At 33.6% G+C, this 21,221-nt stretch overlaps 2 protein-coding genes across 2 annotated transcripts; one reads left to right on the top strand and one right to left on the bottom strand.

Annotated features, from left to right (window-relative positions):
• The first annotated feature begins 7,982 nt into the window (after positions 1-7,982).
• LOC126702200 (2-oxoisovalerate dehydrogenase subunit alpha 2, mitochondrial-like) lies at positions 7,983-12,452 on the top strand. The gene is made up of 9 exons (XM_050400858.1): positions 7,983-8,383; positions 9,752-9,889; positions 10,001-10,183; positions 10,355-10,512; positions 10,640-10,739; positions 11,221-11,332; positions 11,430-11,569; positions 11,679-11,864; positions 12,056-12,452. The coding sequence occupies exons 1-9, from the start codon at positions 8,120-8,122 to the stop codon at positions 12,221-12,223; spliced, it is 1,449 nt and encodes a 482-aa protein (XP_050256815.1). The 5' UTR covers positions 7,983-8,119; the 3' UTR covers positions 12,224-12,452.
• Positions 12,453-13,410: 958 nt separating this feature from the next.
• LOC126702002 (SAL1 phosphatase-like) lies at positions 13,411-20,985 on the bottom strand. The gene is made up of 8 exons (XM_050400542.1): positions 20,759-20,985; positions 19,243-19,318; positions 16,279-16,352; positions 15,978-16,183; positions 14,665-14,875; positions 14,474-14,572; positions 14,232-14,385; positions 13,411-13,776 (listed from the first exon to the last, which is right to left on the bottom strand). The coding sequence occupies exons 1-8, from the start codon at positions 20,951-20,953 to the stop codon at positions 13,613-13,615; spliced, it is 1,179 nt and encodes a 392-aa protein (XP_050256499.1). The 5' UTR covers positions 20,954-20,985; the 3' UTR covers positions 13,411-13,612.
• Between the last annotated feature and the right edge of the window lie 236 nt (positions 20,986-21,221).

The following is a 21,221-nucleotide window of genomic DNA, read 5'->3' as shown; positions in this document are numbered from 1 at the left end:
TATCTAGGGGTAATTCTACTCAAATCCGAAGGAAGCGAGCTTGGTCAGCAGCAATTGTCTTGCAGTCCACTTCCAAGACTCTCCCAATGCCCCCACCTATATCTTTCCCTACATCTTCATTGATGAGATCAAAAGGCAGTCCCCAAACCTGGACCTAGATTGGTATGTATTTGAAATCCACGGTAAATGCTGTCATTCCTCTCTCCCATTGTTTTAGTAGCAATAAGTGGTTGTTGAAACTCCATGGACCATTGTTTAGGACCCAATTCAATTGGCTCTCCATAGAGAACTTGAATTGCAATAACCCCTCACCAACATTCGTAATCTTTAGGTCATGGCCAAGTTTCCACACGAACCTTAGTAGATTTTTGGCAACCCACATATTAATTGGTTTCGTCGTAGAAATCGGCCCATTAAGCTTATAGAACACTCCTCCAGTATCTTAGCATGATTTCCTAATCAAACCTTTATAACTTCACCTTCCTCCTCCATCAAGTTGATACTTTAAAGCCTTTCAATAAAATCAGAATCCATTGATGGACTTGAGAGGACACTCACTGTATATGTTTGGTAAAATCGCTAAGAGAGCTCCTGTCCACTAATGTTATGAGCAGCAGAATTAGTTGAAACAAACTTTCCCCACACCACTCAAGTTGTGATGGAGGAAGACAGCCCCTACCCTAAAGTAGAAGAAACTAAGCTCACCCGAGATGAGAGAAAAAAATATTCTTACCCAACTTTAGTCCAATAAATCCAATCTCTAACATAACATAACTTCAGTTTGGAAAGGATGTATAATCAAGGAGAGCACAAATATGATGGAACACAAACAATAGGTAAAGGAAGATTATGCTAGTGGTTGGCTGGCTAAAAAAGCAACAACGACCATAAAATATATTGGTAAAGGATACGTCGTGGATAGCTGAATAACATTAACAAAGGATAGCATCATTGCTAGCCAAAAGACATCAACGAAGGATGACATTGCCATTGGCTAAAGACTTCGGCAAAGGAAAGTGTGTTCTTTGTGAAGAAAAAGAGTAGGACCAATTTAGTATAGAACATGGTTTTGAGCCATTTATAAGCATTGGATGAAGAAACATACCCAAAATTTTGATTTTTATGTGAAGAAAAAGAGTAGGACCAATTTAGTAAAATTTGGTTGTCAAAAGGCGGTCAAATTGTGATGAATATTTTTTTCACTTGAATTGTGTAAAATAATGTTCCAATTGAAGGGTTTATCAAAAAAATATTGAAATTTGTAATCTATATATATATATATATATATATTAATAGGTAAAGGTAAGAGAAAATTTAATTAGATTTCAAATTGGAATTCAATTAGAGTCAAATTTTGCGTCACAAGTCCCGTCTAATTTAAGTTTTTAAATTTTTGTGCCAAGTGAGTTAATTCAGTGAAAAAATTAGATTTCAATTAAAGTTTAATTTTGCGCCATGTGACCCATCTAATCTAAGTTTCTTTTTTAAATTTTTGTGCCAAATGAGTTAATTTAGTGTAAAAAACGAGAAGTCTGATTTAAATAAACCATTGAAAAAATAATTTTTGAATTATCTTATATTTATGAGCTTTTTTATATATAATTAAAAATAATTCAAGTTTATAAATCATTTATGTAATATACCATGACTACGTACGATCCATGTAATATATTATGACTATGTACGATCCATTACTAACTAGATAATATATATATATATATTTATATATATATATATATATATTTGCTTTTTTAAACCAAAGTTTAGATAAAATTCAATTAGAATCAAAATTAGATTTTGTTTTTGTTAGCTTTCCATACAAATTAAATTTTTTAGATTTTTGCTGTTATTTTTTTTCTAAACTAATGAGCATATTTTTTATACTGTTTCTATTAAGATATTTTGTATACAAAGATATTGAATGTAACAAACTGTAATTAAGCTGATTGATCTCATGCACCTATCCCTATTCAATTTAGGCTCATGCACCTATCCCTATTCAATTTAGGAGATACTATTTGACCAATTTATTATTGTATTTTGTGTTATATTTAATAGAATTTTACAGATAATAATTGTGAATTAATATTATATATGTAGCATACAATAGTGATTTTCAAAATTATATATATAATAGTAATGTAATGAAAAACTTGACGTAAATGAAAATTGAAAGAAAAAAATATTTTAGTACCTCCAAATGTTTTGGTCAAAGTATGTCCTATATGTTTAATAACCCAAACTAACATCAATAGCAACACTACAATTCATCATTTTCGTGCGTAATCATGGGCTACACACTAGTGTATATAAAAGATTACAATAAGCCTATTATGGTAACCTACAAAACCATTGAAATCCATGATATTCTATAAATACAAGATCAACACTTATTGAAGGCAATTATCTCACTTCGAGGATCAAGTTCTTGGTTTGATATACTGCCTAATTTAATAGGACTTTTTATGTAAAATGTACAAGTTAACAATAAGAACAAGAAAAAAGCCCAAATTAAGCCAAAGACAACAAGCCTATTCAAAGTGAAATGAACTCAAATTGAAAATAAATACTTTACAAATTTACATGCATAAAGTCTCTCACTAGCCTAAAGACCCATTACAAATTGCTCTGATATAGAGAGATGATACTTAGAATTTTTGTATCTAATTGAGTTTCCCTAACGTTGGAATATCTCTCCTTATTTATAATTGAGGCTTTAACAATTAATCTTATTGCTTGTGCCTTGTGTCACATTTCTACTACATTCATTCCCTTAAACCTTAGCTGGAAATATTTAGATAACTGCTTCGAGGTAACTGTTAACTCCCAAGTTCCCTTCACATGTATTTTCTTAAAAAGGAACTGCTTGAGATAGTTGTTTGTCACTCTTATGAGATTGAATCAACTGTTAGGGAAAATTACACTTTACCACTTTAAACTATATAAATGCATACTTTGCACCCTTAACTATTTGAATGCACAATTAATAAGATACATTTTGGACTCAACTGACAACTTTCTCCACCCCACTTAAAAGAATCATCCATATATTATTATTCATCTTATTTGTTTATTCATTCTTTCTTCTTCTTCCTTTTTTTTTTTTTTTTTTCTCACCTTTTTTTCAAAGTTAATCCTTGAAGTTTTGAAATTGTCACTAAAACACTTTAAAAATTGGAAAGGTTTGGTATCCTGCCCTTTTTTTTTAACTTCTATGTAATGGGTTTGACAAAAAGATAAAAACTATCTTAATTTCAAATTAATTGATATGATCTTAGTGTCCTGCATGGATTAAGTATAAACTTAACCATGTGTTTATAAGCTCTTGGGCACCTTCTCCTTGCAAGTTGGTTTTCAAATGTCAATTCTACCCATGAGTTTGTAACATTTGGTATCAGAATCAACCACCATTTCAAATAATCGAGTGTATCTCATTGAGTATGAGATCAAATAAGTTATGGCTTTGTGGTTGGATCCCCAAGGGGGCAACCTAGAGGCTACATTAAAATAACTAATAGGTGAGTGGAGCCACCAAAAGAGAAACCATCAAGTCAATGTTGTTGGAGTGAGCCATCGTGGACCTCGGCACTGGAGCGTAGTGGTATGCTATGATCCTAGTGTCCCACATGAATTAAGTATATGTTTTAACTATGTGTTTATAAGCTCTTAGGCACCCTTCCTTTGCAAGCCAGTTTTCAAGGGTGAGTTCTACACATAGGTTTATAACATTAATACTCAACCATGTTGTGAAATAGTGTATTTGAAGTCATACTTTTTGTTACTTCCTTAATTGATATGTCATTTTTCACTACTTCAATTAATAATATGTTTGGTCTTCCTCTACATTTTCTTGTTCTCTCAACATGAATCAACTTACTATTTCTCATTGGTGCATTAATTTCTCTCATCTAAACATAATCAAATCATTTCAAGCGACTCACCCTCATATTTTCATCAATAAGTTTTCACCCTTATCTTTAAGTGAATTTTTTCCCTTTATTTTTAATTTATTACCACTTGTAACCTTGTATGCATACATCTTAACATTCTCATTTCACTTACACTCATTTTATTTATATGTTACTTTTTAACACTCCAATATTTAGTACCATAGAACATAGTTGGTCTTATAGCAATATTATGAAATTTTCCCTTTAACTTAATAGGTATTTTACGATCACACAATATTCCTAATGTACTTCTCAACTTCATTTGTCATGCTTTTATTTTATGATTCACACATCTTAACCTTCTCAATTTTTATGAGTTATTGATCTAAAATATTAAAAGTTCTCGCTCTGTGGTATCTCTTTATTATCAAGTCTCTACTACTTTAGTGAAACTTATATTACGAGTACCATGTTTTTTTTTCTTTCAAAACATAGTATATTGAATGTAAGTTTATTACGTTTTTGTCTTGCTTAATTGAAAGCCTTTAGATTTTAAAATGTTTCTCCAAATTTCTAACTTAACATAAACTCCACATCTAGTTTCATGATTCATCCACTAGAAGTCTAGAACTAAGAGTCTGTTTGGTTGGGAGGATTTTAGGGGGGATGGAAGAAAAATAAGAGAAAAGTGGGATGGAAATAAATTTACTAGGATGTTGGGTTGGGTGAATTTGTGGAAGGAAAAACCTGGGTGTTTTCTCTCCTGGACTCACCAAAACATTTTCTCCCCAAATTGGGAGAAAATTGAAGTGAAAAAACGGATGCCAGCAGAGGCTGAATTTGCCCCTCCCTTCTTTATTGTGCCTGTGCATTGAATTACGTTTACTTTTTTTATTTAACATCTTTTCTTCTTAATCAAACAATTGCTTTTGCTTTTGTTTTTTCCTTTTTAAATCAATGGTGGGCTTCTTTCATATCTAACGGTGGCTTTCACCTCAATTATTTTTTACAAGGCAACTCTAATTGTTATATATATATATATATATATATATTAACAAAATAAATTTTATTATTATAATATTAATGATGTGTTAATTTTTATAAGATGTTATTCTTTTAATTGTAATTGATGATGAGTATATTTTTTAATGATTGTAAGGAAATTATTTCTTATAATATGCAATAGGGGCATAAGAATAATTTTATACACACTACATTTTCTATCCTCTCACTTTTCTTCTCAACCAAATAAATGAGTTTTCTATCCCTCCACTTTTCTATTCTCCCCACCAAACACATATGAGGGTCCGTTTGGTTGGAGGATAGAAAATAGAAAAGTGATAGCTAAAAAAGTGGGAGAATAGAAGAGATTTAATTTTCTCTCATTTGTGTTTGGTTGGGAGGATGAAAAAGTCAAGAAACGAAAAAGTCATTTGTTTAGTTGAAATGAAAAATGGGAGAATGGAAAATAAAATTGGTATAAATTTACCCTTATGTCCTTATTACATTAAATAAGGAAAATATTATTTATTATCAAATTTAATTAATAAATTTACGGCTTATAAAAATTAAAACATTACACATTATATTGTTTTATTTTTCTTTGCTATTATATTTATTAAAAAAATTATAAAACAATAAAAAAAAAATAGCACAGATTTGATGCTAAACAAGTAGGGAAAAAAAAATGAAACAAGCAACAAATTGGTGGGAATGTGGCACCGTGGCAGGAATGAAAGAAAAAGACAAAATGAAATGACAAAAAAATAAAAGATAGAAAACGTTATAATTGAGGGTAAAAATGTAAATGAATAGTCTCAAGCAAATCAATAACCACTCCCATTTTCTTTCCAATTTAGTAAGATTAATTTTTAGTAGGCTAGGGAGAAAACTCATGTACTCTACCATTTTCTTTCCTATTTTTCACCCCAACCAAACACCCTCCACTTTCATTTTCTCCTCACTTCTCTCTCCAAAATTTTTCATCCTTCTAATAATTTCCCCAACCAAACATAGGGATTTCCTCTTGAATCGATTTAGTGAGCTCATCCATCACAATTGCAAAAAAGAATTGATTAAGTAATCTAAATATCATCAGAATAAATTCATTATAAGGACAAATTTAGTAATCATACCATATAAATTTATTTTTCACGGTGATGTAAATTCGTTTACATTATATTCATTGAAATATATATTTTACTCCTTACCTCTCCTCCAATTCATCAGGGACTAGAAAATGGAGTTAATAGGGACCTTCAATTAAACACTTAAATGATGACATTAAAAAAAATAAATAAATTAAAATAAAAATAAAAATAAAAAAATAAAAAAATAAAAAAAAATAAAAAGAAGAAGAAGAAGAAGAGGAAGAAGACTATTCTTTAAAACTTCATTTCTTTTCTACTTTATAGTTTATTCTCCCTCCCAAATGAGGTAGTATCTAGTGAGCCCACTACATGGAACATGTCACTCACAAATTGTGGGTCCAATAAAGGCATGGGATCAACGATATGTGAGCTCACTCCATAAAGTGAGCTCATAAGATATTTATTAGTCCTAAACAAGTAAAAAGATTTCACATAATCTCCATTTTGCTAGCATTCCCCATGAGCACAATAATCATTTGGTAAATAATATTTTATATTAATTTTGGAGATTAAAAAAAGAAAAGCTTTTAATAATGAGCAACACTACTTCAAAAATAATGTCAAAAAAATTTAAGCGGTAAGTTAATAGTGGTTTTAATGTTGACTCACTATTGATATCAACTTTTTACCTACTAATAACAGTTTATCACCTAAAATTTGTTGTGAAACTATTTTAAAAAAGAAATTTACTGTTTCTAAGTTTTAGGTTTTTTCCTTTCTCTTCTTTATTTGAATTACCACTTTTTATTTTAAATTCAAAATTTCAAACTTTAAACCCACATATAAATTACCTTTTTTTAAAAAAAAAAATCATGTAGAAAAAAATCCTAAAAATTAAGACATTATCTTTTTCTCACTTTTAAACATTATAACAATAAATAAAATAAAATAAAAAAATCATTGCACTCGCGAAATGTGTGTAATGAGGCTAGTATATATTAACAAAGTTTGCTACAAACTTAATTTTAGCTGATGACTACAACACCCACTAAAAAAATTAGCATGACTACATATTTTAAAAATTTAACCGTTAGATTTTATATTCTTTATATTTTAACACACCTGTCAAATTTTGTATCAATTATATGTTGCTTACTTTTTTATCCATAAACTTATTTTTTATGTATAATTTTAAATATTTAATTAATAACATAGTTATTAATATTTGATCATCTATAAATTTTGTAAGTATAAAGGATATAAGAAGAAAGATTCTAAATTTAATAAGGATGGAGTGTAAAACTCATGTTTTACACCAATTAATAAAAAATTGTCACATCAGTTTTTTACTTAAAATTTAATACATCCTAGCACACTTAATAATATTTGGACTCTCAAAAAAAAAAAAATAACATTTCAATAAAAACTTAATTTGGTTGGATTTTTTTATGGATATTAAAATTGATTGTGTATGGTTGTACTTATTCTTAAATATGTAATAAGATGAGATGACATATTAGGATTTGAGGAATAAAACATAAATACACTACATCCTTATAGAATTTAATCTCAAAAAAAAATATAATTTAATAATTAATTTATCAAAATTTACGCCAAATAAAAAGATCATTTTAAGAATGGTAGTTATTACCAAACTTTTTCCTTTTATTATTTTTTTTTTAATCTTTGACTGGATGGACGTAGCATACTTTAATAGTATTATCTAGTGCGGATAAGGCATAAATGGAGGAATCTTTGTACCGAAAAGAAAAGAAACAGGGAGACGTTATTTAAAAAATCTGACCACCGCACACCCTTGGTGCGATGGTCACTCCACAGGTATAAGTACTTGTGGAGTGTGGGGGGCAAGGGCCGGGGTTCAAGTCTCCAGGAGGGAGCTTCACACACATATACACTTAGATTAGGCTAGAGTAGAATTCTATCTTGTATCAAAAAAAAAAAAAAAAAAAAAAAAAAAATCTGACGTGTCATGCAATCAGGGACCAAACCATACTCATAAATGGGATTGCGTTGAAGCTTTGTCTCTCTTCTCTCTGTTTCTGTCTCTGTCTCTGTCTCTCCATTTTCAGTTCAGTTTGTTATACTTGAAACTAATTTCAATCTTTGATTCCATCTCTCATGGCTTTGTGCATGAGGAAATCACCAAAACTTATCAACCATCTAAAATACAGGATGGGTTTGTTTGATATGATCACCCCCAGTTCTTGGAATTCTACTTCATCCCATCATCAAGAATTTCCAGTTACAGCTCCAATTGCTCATAATCTAGGAAACCCAGATGCAGATTTGAGTGTCAAAGCAACTCTTTTCTCTGCTTGTCGTTTCAAATCAACCAAACCCGGAAAACAATTGAATTCTCTCAATGATGCTGATGACAACAAGGTACAATAGAACTTACCCAAAAAATAAAAATTGGAATACTTTTATTGTATGTTGAATTTTTTGTATATTTGTGGTTTGAATATGACCAAATCATTTTGTTTCTTGTGTTTTTTTTTCCATGTGTTTGACAAATTATTATGTGTCATACTCATTGTCTCATGGAACTAGTAGCAAGCAATAATTGGCAGGGCTGATTATTTGAATTGGCAATTTGGTCCTCAATTATTCTTTTGTTTATTGTTTATGGTAAGATTAATTGAATCCATCCTGATGTTGTGATTTTACTTATAATTAATTAATTGTAGAAAGGTCGTGTTTTTGGATGAACAAATAAGGCCTGCCTTTTAGAAGTTTAGCATTGCTTTTAGTGGCCAAAAACATTGTTGGCTAGCAAAATGTCGAGTGAACTCAAACACCTGGATCCTAAAGCCCCCTCTAAATTGCACCTGTTTAGCTTCTATATTGGAATTACATGAATTGATGGGCTGTGTTGTAATATTTTAGGTATTATATTTATGGATAATCAGATATATTATAATAAACTGTAAAATTTGCATGTTCATGCTGTCAATTGTATTTTAATTTGGAGTAATCCACAGCGCATGTTTAGTGGAGCGGTGAATAATGTTTCTAGTTTAGAGTTAGAGCTTTCCATACTAAATGGATTGAAATAAAAGTAAGAATCACGTTTACAAATTTACAAGGTATCTTTATTCCATATCTTAAATGGACTAGTTTAGAGGAGTATTGGCATTCCAATTCTTTTCAATCAAAATGGTGAAATGACATTCCATAAATCAAATTCAATGCAATTGATGGTCATGTGTACCAGGATGATGTTCATGTCCAATTCAGAAATCATCTAGTAAAGTTACAAATGTGGTGTGAGAAAATTTTCTTGTTTATTTTGATGAAGACATCCCATGGTGTGATGTAAATTCAAGTCATGTTCACATATGACACTTATTATATTTTCGGATATTTTGGGAAGCAATCAGAGGAACGAATAACTTGCAATGGCCATTGTAAGATTTCTCAACTGTTTTAATAAAGATCGTGAAAGAGTTGGCTATTAGAAATTTCCAGGGCGATCATAACTTTCTGTATTTTGGATACATCAGTCAGAAGACTTGTAGACCAATGCCACTTGCTTGGTTGTCAGAATATATAATGGGACATACAAGGTATTATGGATAGATTACAGGCCAACCACAACTTCTCATACAAATTTATTTCCATAGAAAGGCACGACCAGAGATATTTTTCAGTTGCTTCCTAATGAACCGTCAATGCCTAGACAGGACATCAATTATAACGTTCAACGTGCAAGCTGTTATTTGTACTCACAGAATCTATCTTCAATTTCAGGTCTTGGATTTTCCAGGAGGAAAGGTTAGACTCTCTCCTAAAATGACATTCATATCTGAATCCCCCGAGGAGCGTACACAATGCTACAGAGTCCTTGATGACAATGGTCAGCTGATTTTGGGCAGTAATTTAGTACAGGTATTTCACTCCCCCATTTCACAGAAGATGGATTTTTTTTTTTTTTTTTTTCCAATAACCGTATATAATCACAAAAGATCCTAATGATCTCTGGGATACCACTGTAATTAGGTCGGCGAGGAACTTGCTGTAAAAATGTACACTGACATGATTACACTTCAAACCATGGACACTCTTTTTTATGAAGCACAAAGGCAAGGAAGAATTTCCTTTTATCTGACCACAATTGGAGAGGAGGCCATCAACATTGCAACTGCAGCAGCTCTCACTGCTGATGACCATGTCTTCCCTCAGGTTACAAGCACATGCATGCATATGTGTTCTTCCCTTACAATCCTTCCAAGCAGTATGCACAAACACGGTCATCACCATCTCCGTCGTTTTGATATATCACATTCTATTGTAATTTGATATATGCAAGTTTAAAATTGATGCTAGACTAGGCTTATATGATATTCCTTGCAGTACAGAGAGCCAGGAGTGCTATTATGGCGTGGTTTCACCCTTCAAGAATTTGCAAATCAGTGTTTTGTAAACAAAGCTGATCATGGAAAAGGCAGGCAGATGCCTATCCATTATGGCTCTAACAAGCACAATTACTTTACTGTAGCATCAACAATTGCGTAAGATATGAACCTTGTCTATACACAATTTACAAAGCTGATTGCTTATCCATTAAGGAGGTCATATAGAGTTTCTTAAGGCAAAAATCAAGCGAGTCATGCCACAAGTGTTTCCTACTGTTTGCAGAACACAACTTCCCCATGCTGTTGGTGCTGCATATGCTCTGAAGATGGATAGAAAAGATGCATGTGCAGTTACGTATTTTGGTGATGGTGGCTCAAGTGAGGTATATTTTTATCAGCATTATCAGAAGAGAAAAATCTTCTTCTTTTTTTTTTTCAAAATGCTGATGAGAATATAATGGGAAAGTATGTTCAGAAAATTTTGATTGTCATGGTATTTGAAATGAGACTATTCCATTTCCTGTATGTATCAATAGCATACAAAGGCAGATAGATTGTTGTCAATATTTTCTAATTCTTTTTTAGCAAGTGACTATTTAGTTTTTGTAGTAACTTCACCATTTTACATTGACCCTATTCTTGAGAATTGCACTTAAGGGCTTGTCTAGAACAGATATTTTAACAATCTTCCGCCCACAGCCCCACCCCCCAAGCTCCCTCCATCTGAACAAAGGATAAAGCTTTTTAGTGGCTATGAAAAACATGTAAAATGATTCATTTCCATTAGCAGTCTAAGGGGCTTTTTTAATTTGAGAAGCATTCCTTTGGGTTGTTTATCTTCTAATACGTTGAGTAATGTGATAGGGAGATTTCCATGCTGCTTTAAATTTTGCGGCAGTTTTGGAGGCCCCAGTAATATTTATCTGTCGAAACAACGGATGGGCTATCAGCACCCCTACTTCAGACCAGTTTAGAAGTATTTTCTTTTTCCTTATGGATTCTTGTATATTGACAATTCTTATTAGGGAAAGTCTCTGGGTATCCTGACACATTTTTCACCCATTCATTGGCAGGTGATGGTGTAGTTGTTAGAGGTTCTGCTTATGGAGTCCGAAGTATTCGTGTAGATGGTAATGATGCACTTGCCATTTATGGTGCAGTTCATGCTGCACGTAAAATGGCAATAACTGAACACAGACCAATCTTAATCGAGGTAATAAGGATTTTTTTGTACAACCTCTCGGGCTTTGAGAGGCACCATGATGAAGTCTAGAATCCGGATGCTCTGACTACAGATTTTGGTTTGATCTTTTTCATTGCAGGCTCTAACATATCGAGTGGGACATCACTCCACGTCTGATGATTCCACCAAGTATCGTCCAGTTGATGAGATTGAATGGTGGAAATTGGCACAAGACCCAGTAACTAGATTTAGAAATTGGATTGAAAGCAAAGATTGGTGGAGCAGTGAGGCTGAGTCAGAGTTCAGAAGCAGTGTGAGGCAGCAGGTAGAACTTACATATATATCAGAAGCAATTTCAAGACCATGTGTATAATAAAAATTCTGCACTATGCTTTCTTTAATTCTTTTGTTTCAAAAGTTTTCTCATGAGCATCCTGGTCATGTTTTCAGGATAGTCACACTCAAATATAAGTATTATAGTATGAAAGTTTTGCACTGATGATGTTTTTGGTACAGCTACTGCATGCAATTCAAGTTGCAGAAAAAGCTGAGAAACCTCCAGTGGCAGACATTTTCACAGATGTATATGATGTTCCCCCATCCAATCTCCACGAGCAGGAGAAACTGCTTAGAGAGACAATCAGAAGACACCCACGGGACTACCCATCAGATGTTCCTGCCTAGACTTCGACGATTCTTTTTATAGTTGGAATCTACTTCGAATAAAGGTTGAATTTTTTGTTATCACAAACATTGTAATTGAAAGATTCGACGCTTGCAGTTTCAAGGGTAATATGCAATTAGCCCTCTCAAAGGTATATTTTATCCAATGTTGATACTCCAAAGATGTGAGCTCTTGCACATTTTGTCCGATATATGATAGTGACACAAACAGCACATCTTTGCAACTGAATCTGAGCAGTCTCCAACAAGACTCTTGAAGCTATTTTCCCTTTGCAGCTTTTTAGTTTTCTTTAGTTTCTCGCCTGTCTTTCTTGGCTTCAATTTGACCCCACACTATCATGCGATCAATAAAAAACCAATTCAATGATAGGCCTATGGATGACTTTGTAGTCTAATGATATATTGCTTTACGTATAAAGTACAGAGGTTCGGGTTTGAAGTTTGAACACTGAACACACTAGGGGTATAGGATTTGTGGTGTTGAAAGAGTCTATCTAGATTTCAAGTGTTAAGATTTGTGGAACCACTGGCAGGAACTATGGTTATGTAACCATTGATGGGTGCCATGCTGTAAATTTATGGTTTATCAGGTAACAAGATCTTATTGAAGGTGGTTTCGTGTGTAATATTGTAATAACTAATAAGTATGTGTAACATCACTCTCGCATGCATATGGTTGCCATGTATACGAGTCCAACATACATGTAATTGTTACATATACCTGGTGCATAATATACTTTTCAATCTTATTGAGCATCAATTGGCAATTACCACACCGAACTTTGCACACCATGTGAAATAATTATTCTTTTAGTGCTTGTCTGCTTGGTTAAGAAATTTTTTCAAGGGAACTCAGCATTACAAATTAATTAATAGTATTTTGAAAATTTATTACTTGCACTGAATAACCCGTTTGAAATCAACAATCATTTTGACGTCTGACTAGTTCCTGAGGATAAATTGTTAAGCTGCCTACCATTATAATAAGGAAAAACCATCAGAGATTCAGAAGCTCATGTCACCATGAATGTTGCTTGTTTAAATGCCATTCTAACATTTTGGAAGGAAAATAAAATAAAAGGTTATCTTTTTAGAATTAATTAATTAAACAAAGGATTACTTGCACCACTAATTATTAATGGAGAAGTCTCAAAACTCATAGCCATGGACGTTTAGATTCTTGCGGCTGTACCTAAGGATGCTCAAATTCGTTAACAAGGATCTAATCAAATAATTCATTACATCAAATTACAAAATTTTACACTTACCAGTATAAAGGTAAAAATCATTAAGTTTTTTTATAGTAATTGAACTACAGCTCATTGGAATTATTTGAGTTGTTTTTGGTAAACAAAATCCAGGATTTGGATCTCGTGTTCAACAGGAAAATCACAGGGATGAATTTTTCTCATCCAGGGATTCTCTAACTGCCTTCAAGAGTGATGGCATCAATTTCTGATTGGTAACAATTATGCCTGTGTCAAGATCAAGGTATCTTCCTTGAGAAAAATCCAAAGGGTTCCCTGCAGCATCTGTCACCACACCACCGGCCTCTGCAAAAGTTCATTAAAGAAATTCCATAAGCACAGGTATCGGAAATGCAAGTTAAATAAATCCTCCTTATTATTGATCAGTTTCACATGCATCTGATATAGGTATTGAACCCACAACCAACCTCACCCACAACCATGCTCTTACAAGGGAAGGGAGCACATTAGGGCTAAAGCTCATTGTCATGTGATTTAATTAACTGACACAGCTGATATCTCCTAGTCTCACTAATTTTGCATAGGGCCCCTCCCTATGCCTATTGTGTTTATGGAGTCATCACTAGTTGAATGCTTTATTAGTTTAAAGCCTTCAATTGTGAGATAATAATAATACATATCATCATCATCATGAGGTATCAGAAAAAAGTGAGAAAGACAGGATATCCAAAAAAGAGACTTGTACCTAGGCCACTTTAAGTTGAGAGAGAAAAGAACGATGGAAAACATATTTTCATTACCAGTCACAACAATGCACCCAGCAGCATGATCCCATATTTTCTCACGGTATCCTTTATGAGGGAATCGCAGATATATGGCTCCATCTCCTCTGGACAGTGCCCCATATTTAGCTTGGCTGTCAATTCTAACCGGTGGTGCTTTGACACCAAGTTTCTGTCCACAAATAAATATTTTAAAACAAGAAATTTAAAAGAATAACAGAAATAATAGTATTAATAGAGGAGAATAGAGAACAAACTACTTTTGCAATGGAGCTAGACAAGTCATGCAGGGAGTGTGCTGCTTCAAAGGATTCAAATAATGATGCTTCCTCTGGATTTTCAGTAGTACTGACATGCACCTACAACGGGCAATAAAAAGACAACTGGTTTGAAGTGCCAAATACCTATATAAATACAGTAAGCACTGATATAACTTCCTACAAGTGAGAACCTTTTTTGGCGAAGAACCATCCAGTGACTGCATATATGTTCCTGCACCAACTTTGGCAAAGAAAAGGCAACCCACTTCATCATGTGAAGAATGCTGACTATCACCACTAATGGAAACTAATGGAAGATTTGGACAAGCCAGGACGCCCAACACTACTTTCCCTTCATCTAGCAATGCCAGTGCTATGGCATATTGGTCTCCTCTTAGAAATCTATTACAAAATATGAAGCACTCAATTGACAAGTGAATGCATTAAGAAAATAAGCACTCAGTTGACAAGTGAATCACTGATAAAATATATAAATCAGCAAATAGAAAGTACAAAACAAAGCAATGAAAAAGGAAGTTTCGCCAAAGAGAGTTAGAGACCACTGATTTTTGTCTAGTTCCTTTAGTCTTCTAAACATACTTCATTTCCTATCACAATGCCAAACACCTGAGATGTCACCATAGCTAAATTTGTCATAATATTACACAAATCTTTGAAACATTTCCATGCATCAATTTGTGTCCCATAACACAAGTGACACCAAAAGTTACAAGTGATTTGGATCACATGGAGGAAAAACCAGGACTTCAGGAAGGCTCAGAAACAATAAAGGCATATGGAAATGGATAGAAACAATTGTGAAAAAGGACTTTTAGTATCCACAAGAGGAAAGCATTAGGACATTATTAGTTCAGATGAAAGCATCACATTGCCTACTGTTCCATGTTAACATGCAGAAAATCATATGTCCCAAAGCAGAACATCAGATGCCAAATTTCATAAATTTCCCATTCCAGTATCAGCCTAATACATTTATTTCACTTTATTTTTTATAATTAATTATACACAAACCCCATGAGTCCAGAACCCATGAACTTACTGTCCATCCAATTATTAAGGGAGGACAAAGTGCCCTTTGAGCTACAGATCATTGGTATCAGACCTATAAGTTTATATAAACCATTTCATGTCTAGATGAATGTAGCCAAGAAACAACAAATTCAAGAGCTATCAACATATATAAATCTATTGGAGGAAAGAATAAATGATCAAAATCATAAGCACACAATCAATCAAGACCATTTTTTCAAAGGAAATTTATACAGAAATCTTTCCAAACCTTTAATCCAGAAAGCTCCAATTTTGCTAGTTATTGCCACCATGGTTAAGCTGTTAACATTTTATACAAGTCCAGAAAAAGATTCCATCTATATTTAACTAAATGCCTATAACAACAACATGCTATTTGAGATACCTAATTCTATTTTTGGGTAAGAGATCAAATCCTTAAAGCACTAGTCATATTTTAAGTTTCGAACCATACCCTTTAGTGCCATCTATTGGATCCAAAACCCAGTGCCGCCCATGAGAACCACCTTCAGACTTGCCTCTGTCAATGGCCCTAAGCACATCTTCTGTGGTTAAAGAAGAAACACTAAATGATCCATCACTGAGAAGAGTATCATTCACAAGTTTTGTAATACGCTGTAGTGTTTCCTGGCCACTTTCCTTCCGAAGATCTCCTGAATCCTAGAAAATTTAAGCTTTAAAGATTGTTCAACTGGGAGAAAAGAATACAGCATCTGCATGTCTCTGGATAATCTAGCAAAAGCATTCACACTCACCTCCTCAGCCACTAATGAGAATGATTCAGAAGGAAGTTCATTCTCCAGCACAAAACTAACTAGAGCTTGTGAACCTGGAAATCATAGGTAAGCAATAGAAACAAAATGGCAATCAATTTCAGTTCATGTCAATCCTAAAAGTTAAAAATGGAACGAGCACTGGAATGACCAACATACTTTATAACATAGCCTTTATTGAAATGGTGAAAACAAAAAAAACAAAAATTAACCACAACAGCCACATCCGCACAGAAAAGAAAATTGGATAGCCAATTCACTGAATTTAAAAGCATGACTGTGGACAATGTGACAGTTATTAGAATACCTATTGATATGGTTATATATGCAACATGTTCTATTCACAGAAATTCAAAGGTAACACACTCAGCTCAAAAGTTACTGAATTGCATATAAAAATTGTATGCTTTGATTAGTAATAATGAAATTTTTTTAGGAAAACAGAATGACCTCATGTATACAGGATATATACAAAAGGATAACCTGAAGAACAATACATGTTCAGCAAAACACAAGACTCAATGGTGTTGAGTTTCCCATGCTCCAACTTGTCATTATTTTTTAGATCATTGCATAAGTGATAAAGGTATCTATCATGCCAAACCCAAAAGTCATTGACTTCAAAGTCGGCTCATGATATGACGTGGTTGTGGCAACATTGGCCTTCTTGCCCTGAGACATCTAAGGCTTCATCTCCCAATTGACCAGGTGACATCCAATGAGTCTTGCAGGTGCTGAGTGTGAGTCACCGAGTTTATCCATTTCATGGCTGACATTCTCACTCCAGAAAGGACTTAAATCCAACACCATCTTGCTGGTGAAGACCTACATCCAGCATCAACATGGTGGTGGTGGGGCTGGAGACTGAGTTAGAAGGGATTGAACAAGTTCACTCGGTTTTACAGTTGGGGAACAAAGCCCCCAACCCACAAGCACCCAAGCCAAAGACTTGAACTGTGGCACCACATAATACATGCCCACCATTGCAGCCACATAAAAAGCCTCATAACCAATTGCTGACTTGATTTGGGGTCTAAGTTCACAATAATTTTGTGGTTTTTGGGTATGCTAATTTGGGATGAATTGAGTGTGAATGATTTTTGCTTTTTTGGGTTACAGCCTAGGTGGTTGGAAACTGGAGAGTAAAAGAAGAGAGACGAGAGGAGAAAAATAAAACTAGTGCCCCTCAGATAATTACCACATTGGAGGATGCCTTAAATCACATGGCATAAATTTGATGGAAAATTAATGGAGGGACTAAAATGCCACCTTCAAAAAATTGAAGGACCAAAGTCAAACTTTTTAAATTTGATTTAAGGGACCAAAGTTATAGTTTACCAAGATTTATCTATCAAAGGGAGATATATTCACATAGATAAAGAGTAAACATTCTAGCCTTCCCACATATCTCAAGTCTTTGTCCCTTGTTCCCGCTAGAGTAGCATATAGGATAGGGTGTTCAAATGGATATCTTATGGGGGAGGAATGAATTCAAGTCAATTGGAATACTTACTGTAATGCTATCCAACTGGGAGGTTGGGGATCCGAAGATTATTGGTTTTCAACCAAGCTTTACTTACAAATGGCAATGACAATATGCAGTGGAGATGGATTCTCTTTGGGGCACAGTGATGGAAAATAAATATGGAATTTCTTGGGGTGTTGGTGTTCGGATGTTGCTAGTGGATCTTATGGTGTGTGTCTTTAGAAGCACATTCGGAATGGATGGATTACTTTTGCCAGATTTAATTGTTTTGAGGTAGGGTATGGAACTAGGATTCGTTTTTGGCATGACTACTGATGTGGGGATGACGCTTTCAAGAACTCCTACACAGAGCAGTTTCTAATAGCTAGAAATAGAGCCTTGACCATGGCAGATTTCATGGATTTCTCAGGAGGTACCATTCAGTGTAATCCATCATTTATTAGAATAGTTCAAGATTGGGAATTAGAGTCCATTAAGTTATTTTAGGATGTTTTATATGCTGCTAGAAAAAATTATGGAGGTGCAGAAAAGCTGGTGTTTGGAATATTTCAAAAAGCCATGCTTTTTGTGTGAATGATAACTACAAGGCATTGAGAGAAGAAGGGACAACAGAAACCCATGGAAAGCTATCTGGAATATTAGAGCTCCTCCATGGGTGGCTGTGTTGCTTGGACAGTTGCAAAGGGTGAACTTCTAACGATTGAAAGGAAACAGGGTATTGAGGTTAATGATTTCTTTATACTTTATCCATCACTATTTGTCATGTGTAAATTTGATGGGGAATCAGTGGATCATCTTTTCCTGTATTGTGTGACTGCTAGAGATTTGTGGTCTGTTGAATATTTTTCTATGTTTTTTTTTAGGGTGAGTTGGGTTGTGCCAAAGTTCATCATTGAATTTTGGCATGTTGGGGAGAATTTTCAAAAAATAAAATAAAATAAAATAAAAATGTCAATGCAGCAACTTGGAAGGTAATGCCTTTGTGTATGATGTAGAGTAGTTGGAGGGAGAGAAACGCACGCATGTTTGAAGCCAAAAAAAAAAAAGAACTTTGGTAACAAAGTTGAAGTAATTGTTCTACTATCTTTATATTAATAAAAGCTAGCCACCTACCCATCTTTGGCAACAGATGTTATAGATTTTTAGATAAGCTGAACTTTACCAGTTAACTTTTTTTTTTTCTTTTCTTTTTTTCTTTTTGGCTGTTCCTTTGTATGCCTCTCGTCGTGTACTAGGGTTGCACCCCTCTTTTGCACTTTTTTATAAAGTTATTTACTCATTAAAAGAAATTATTTCACTATTCTGCCTATGCAATAAGCCAGACTAATCTATACATGCTTAAAAATCTGTAAAGTCCTTTTGTGATCAGGGTTCACATGTATTAACTCTGAGAACGAGAAAGAGAGACAATAAAATTTCTAGAAAATGAAAGGAATGCACAGAAGAGTTTGACAACAAACCATAATCAGCCACTGTCACAGGACTTTTATCTGATTTCGACTGGACGTCTGATTGCAACAGCTCCTTTTGCACTTTCTGGAGGAGAAAATGACACCCCATCAAATCAGCTTTCCACAATTAAAATACAATATATCCATAAACACAAAAACAAAATCCGTGAAACTTTACATTTCGGCCTTAATTACTGACCAATCATATTCTACAAAATAACTGTCATATCAAACCAGATAAAAATATGGAACTACGATAGGAATGTGTTGCACAATGCACTCCTTATTTAATTCTACAAAATGCTTAGGTCTATGAGTCTATACCACATATCCAGATAACAAGAGGAAGTTCACCCTCGGTATAAATAAGCACTACGCAAAAAAAATCCCATAATTTAAACTGCACTGAGTAAAATAAACGTCAAATTAAAGTTTTTTTTTTAAAAAAAAAAATTCTGTGCATTTAAACTTCCCTTTCCAAAACAACATGTCATGCATGACAACTCAGATACAAAGATGAGATGTGTCATATGCCCATACATCACACAATACACAAGCAGCATGCCATTCGCAAACAAAGAAGATTTCCATAAGATTTGTACAACCCACAGTATTGCCTTGGCTCAAATTAGAATTTTAGATTTTGGATTTTGCTAAATCAATGATTTCAGGGCTCAAACCGCAAACACTAACAACATTTAGATATTGCATAAAAAGGAAACAGCCAAAAAGAATTAGAAAAAGAAGGAATAACAATTCTTTCTTTTTTTATCTTTTTATTGGAGAAGGGATAACAATTTTGAATTTTATTTTTGCTCCAGAGTCCAGACAGTATAAAACAACGGTATCAGTGTACCAATATTGCTAAACCAAGCACAACTACATCTAAAATCCATCTGATCTTATAAGTTATAAGCACTTTAGGTTGTGGGAATCACTCAAATTACACTATTATGCTCAGAAATTTTTTTGAAACAATAATTTTAGGTTCTGGGCTTCACTCAACTAGCACCATTATGCTCTGAATTTTCCTCAAATGATGATGTGAGGGTTCTGGGCTTCACTCAACTAACAATATTATGCTTGAATTTTGCTCAAAATAATGATTTTTAGGATCTGGGTTTCAGTCAAATAACACTATTATGCTCTGAATTGCTCAAAATAATAATTTTTAGGATCCGGGTTTCATTCAAATAACACCATCATGCTCTGAATTGTTCAAAATAATCATTTTTAGGATCTGGGTTTCACTCAAACAACACCATTAAGCTCTAAATTTTGCTCAAACAATGAATTTAGCTTCTGGGTTCCTCTCAAATTAACAAATTCCCTATCTTCAAATTAACAATACTCCCAACACAGACCAAAACACACACACACACACACACACACACATCATCCAAGATATCAAACATTGCATAATCACAAAAACAGAAACCTTGCATGCCTATGTCTCCTTTGTGTGCATTTACATTCATACAAACAAAAAACGAGCAACGAATACAGGCAAGAGAGAGAGAGATGCCTGGCAGAGTCGAGCAGCGAGAGAGGCGGCTTTGTTGGCAGCCGCGAGTTCCTTTTCGTAAGACATTGTTGAGGACGAAAATGATGCTACTATTGCTAATCTAGAGACCCTTTTGGAGAAGAGAGAAACGAAAGGTTCAGTGTTTGTGTTTGTTACTTTGGGTACTACTCTTAAGCAATTTATTATTGTAGCCATCTCTCTCTCTCTCTCTCTCTCTCTCTCTGTGTGACACTTTTTTCGTTGAAATTATGGTTGATACTTTTTTTGATAGCCGGATGTATGTGATTTGGACCAACATTTTTTTTGTTTTTTTCATTTTTTCATTTTTCTTGTTTTTGACTTTTTTTTTTTCTTATTTTTGTTGTGTTTTTTTTTTTTTTCCTGGTATGGTCGAATATGTAATATAGAGTTCAAATTAAACTTCACTTACACTAAAAATCAATTGATGTCAACAATTATTATG

The sequence above is a fragment of the Quercus robur genome, chromosome 10 (genome assembly GCF_932294415.1).
Source record: "Quercus robur chromosome 10, dhQueRobu3.1, whole genome shotgun sequence".
Taxonomy (NCBI): domain Eukaryota; kingdom Viridiplantae; phylum Streptophyta; class Magnoliopsida; order Fagales; family Fagaceae; genus Quercus; species Quercus robur.
Note: the sequence above shows the minus strand (reverse complement) of the source record. Positions and strands in the feature narration are given on the sequence as shown.

What these genes read in the sequence shown, in the direction of transcription:
- LOC126702200 (XM_050400858.1), top strand. Translation starts at nt 8,120, where the DNA reads ATGGCTTTGTGCATGAGGAAATCACCAAAACTTATCAACCATCTAAAA. An exon ending in ATGATGCTGATGACAACAAG is followed by an intron (nt 8,384 to 9,751) that starts GTACAATAGAAC and finishes CTTCAATTTCAG; the next exon opens with GTCTTGGATTTTCCAGGAGG. An exon ending in ACAGACCAATCTTAATCGAG is followed by an intron (nt 11,570 to 11,678) that starts GTAATAAGGATT and finishes TTTTCATTGCAG; the next exon opens with GCTCTAACATATCGAGTGGG.
- LOC126702002 (XM_050400542.1), bottom strand. Translation starts at nt 20,953, where the DNA reads ATGGCTACAATAATAAATTGCTTAAGAGTAGTACCCAAAGTAACAAAC. An exon ending in TCGCTGCTCGACTCTGCCAG is followed by an intron (nt 19,319 to 20,758) that starts GCATCTCTCTCT and finishes TTTCTCCTCCAG; the next exon opens with AAAGTGCAAAAGGAGCTGTT. An exon ending in TGTCTAGCTCCATTGCAAAA is followed by an intron (nt 14,386 to 14,473) that starts GTAGTTTGTTCT and finishes ATTTGTGGACAG; the next exon opens with AAACTTGGTGTCAAAGCACC.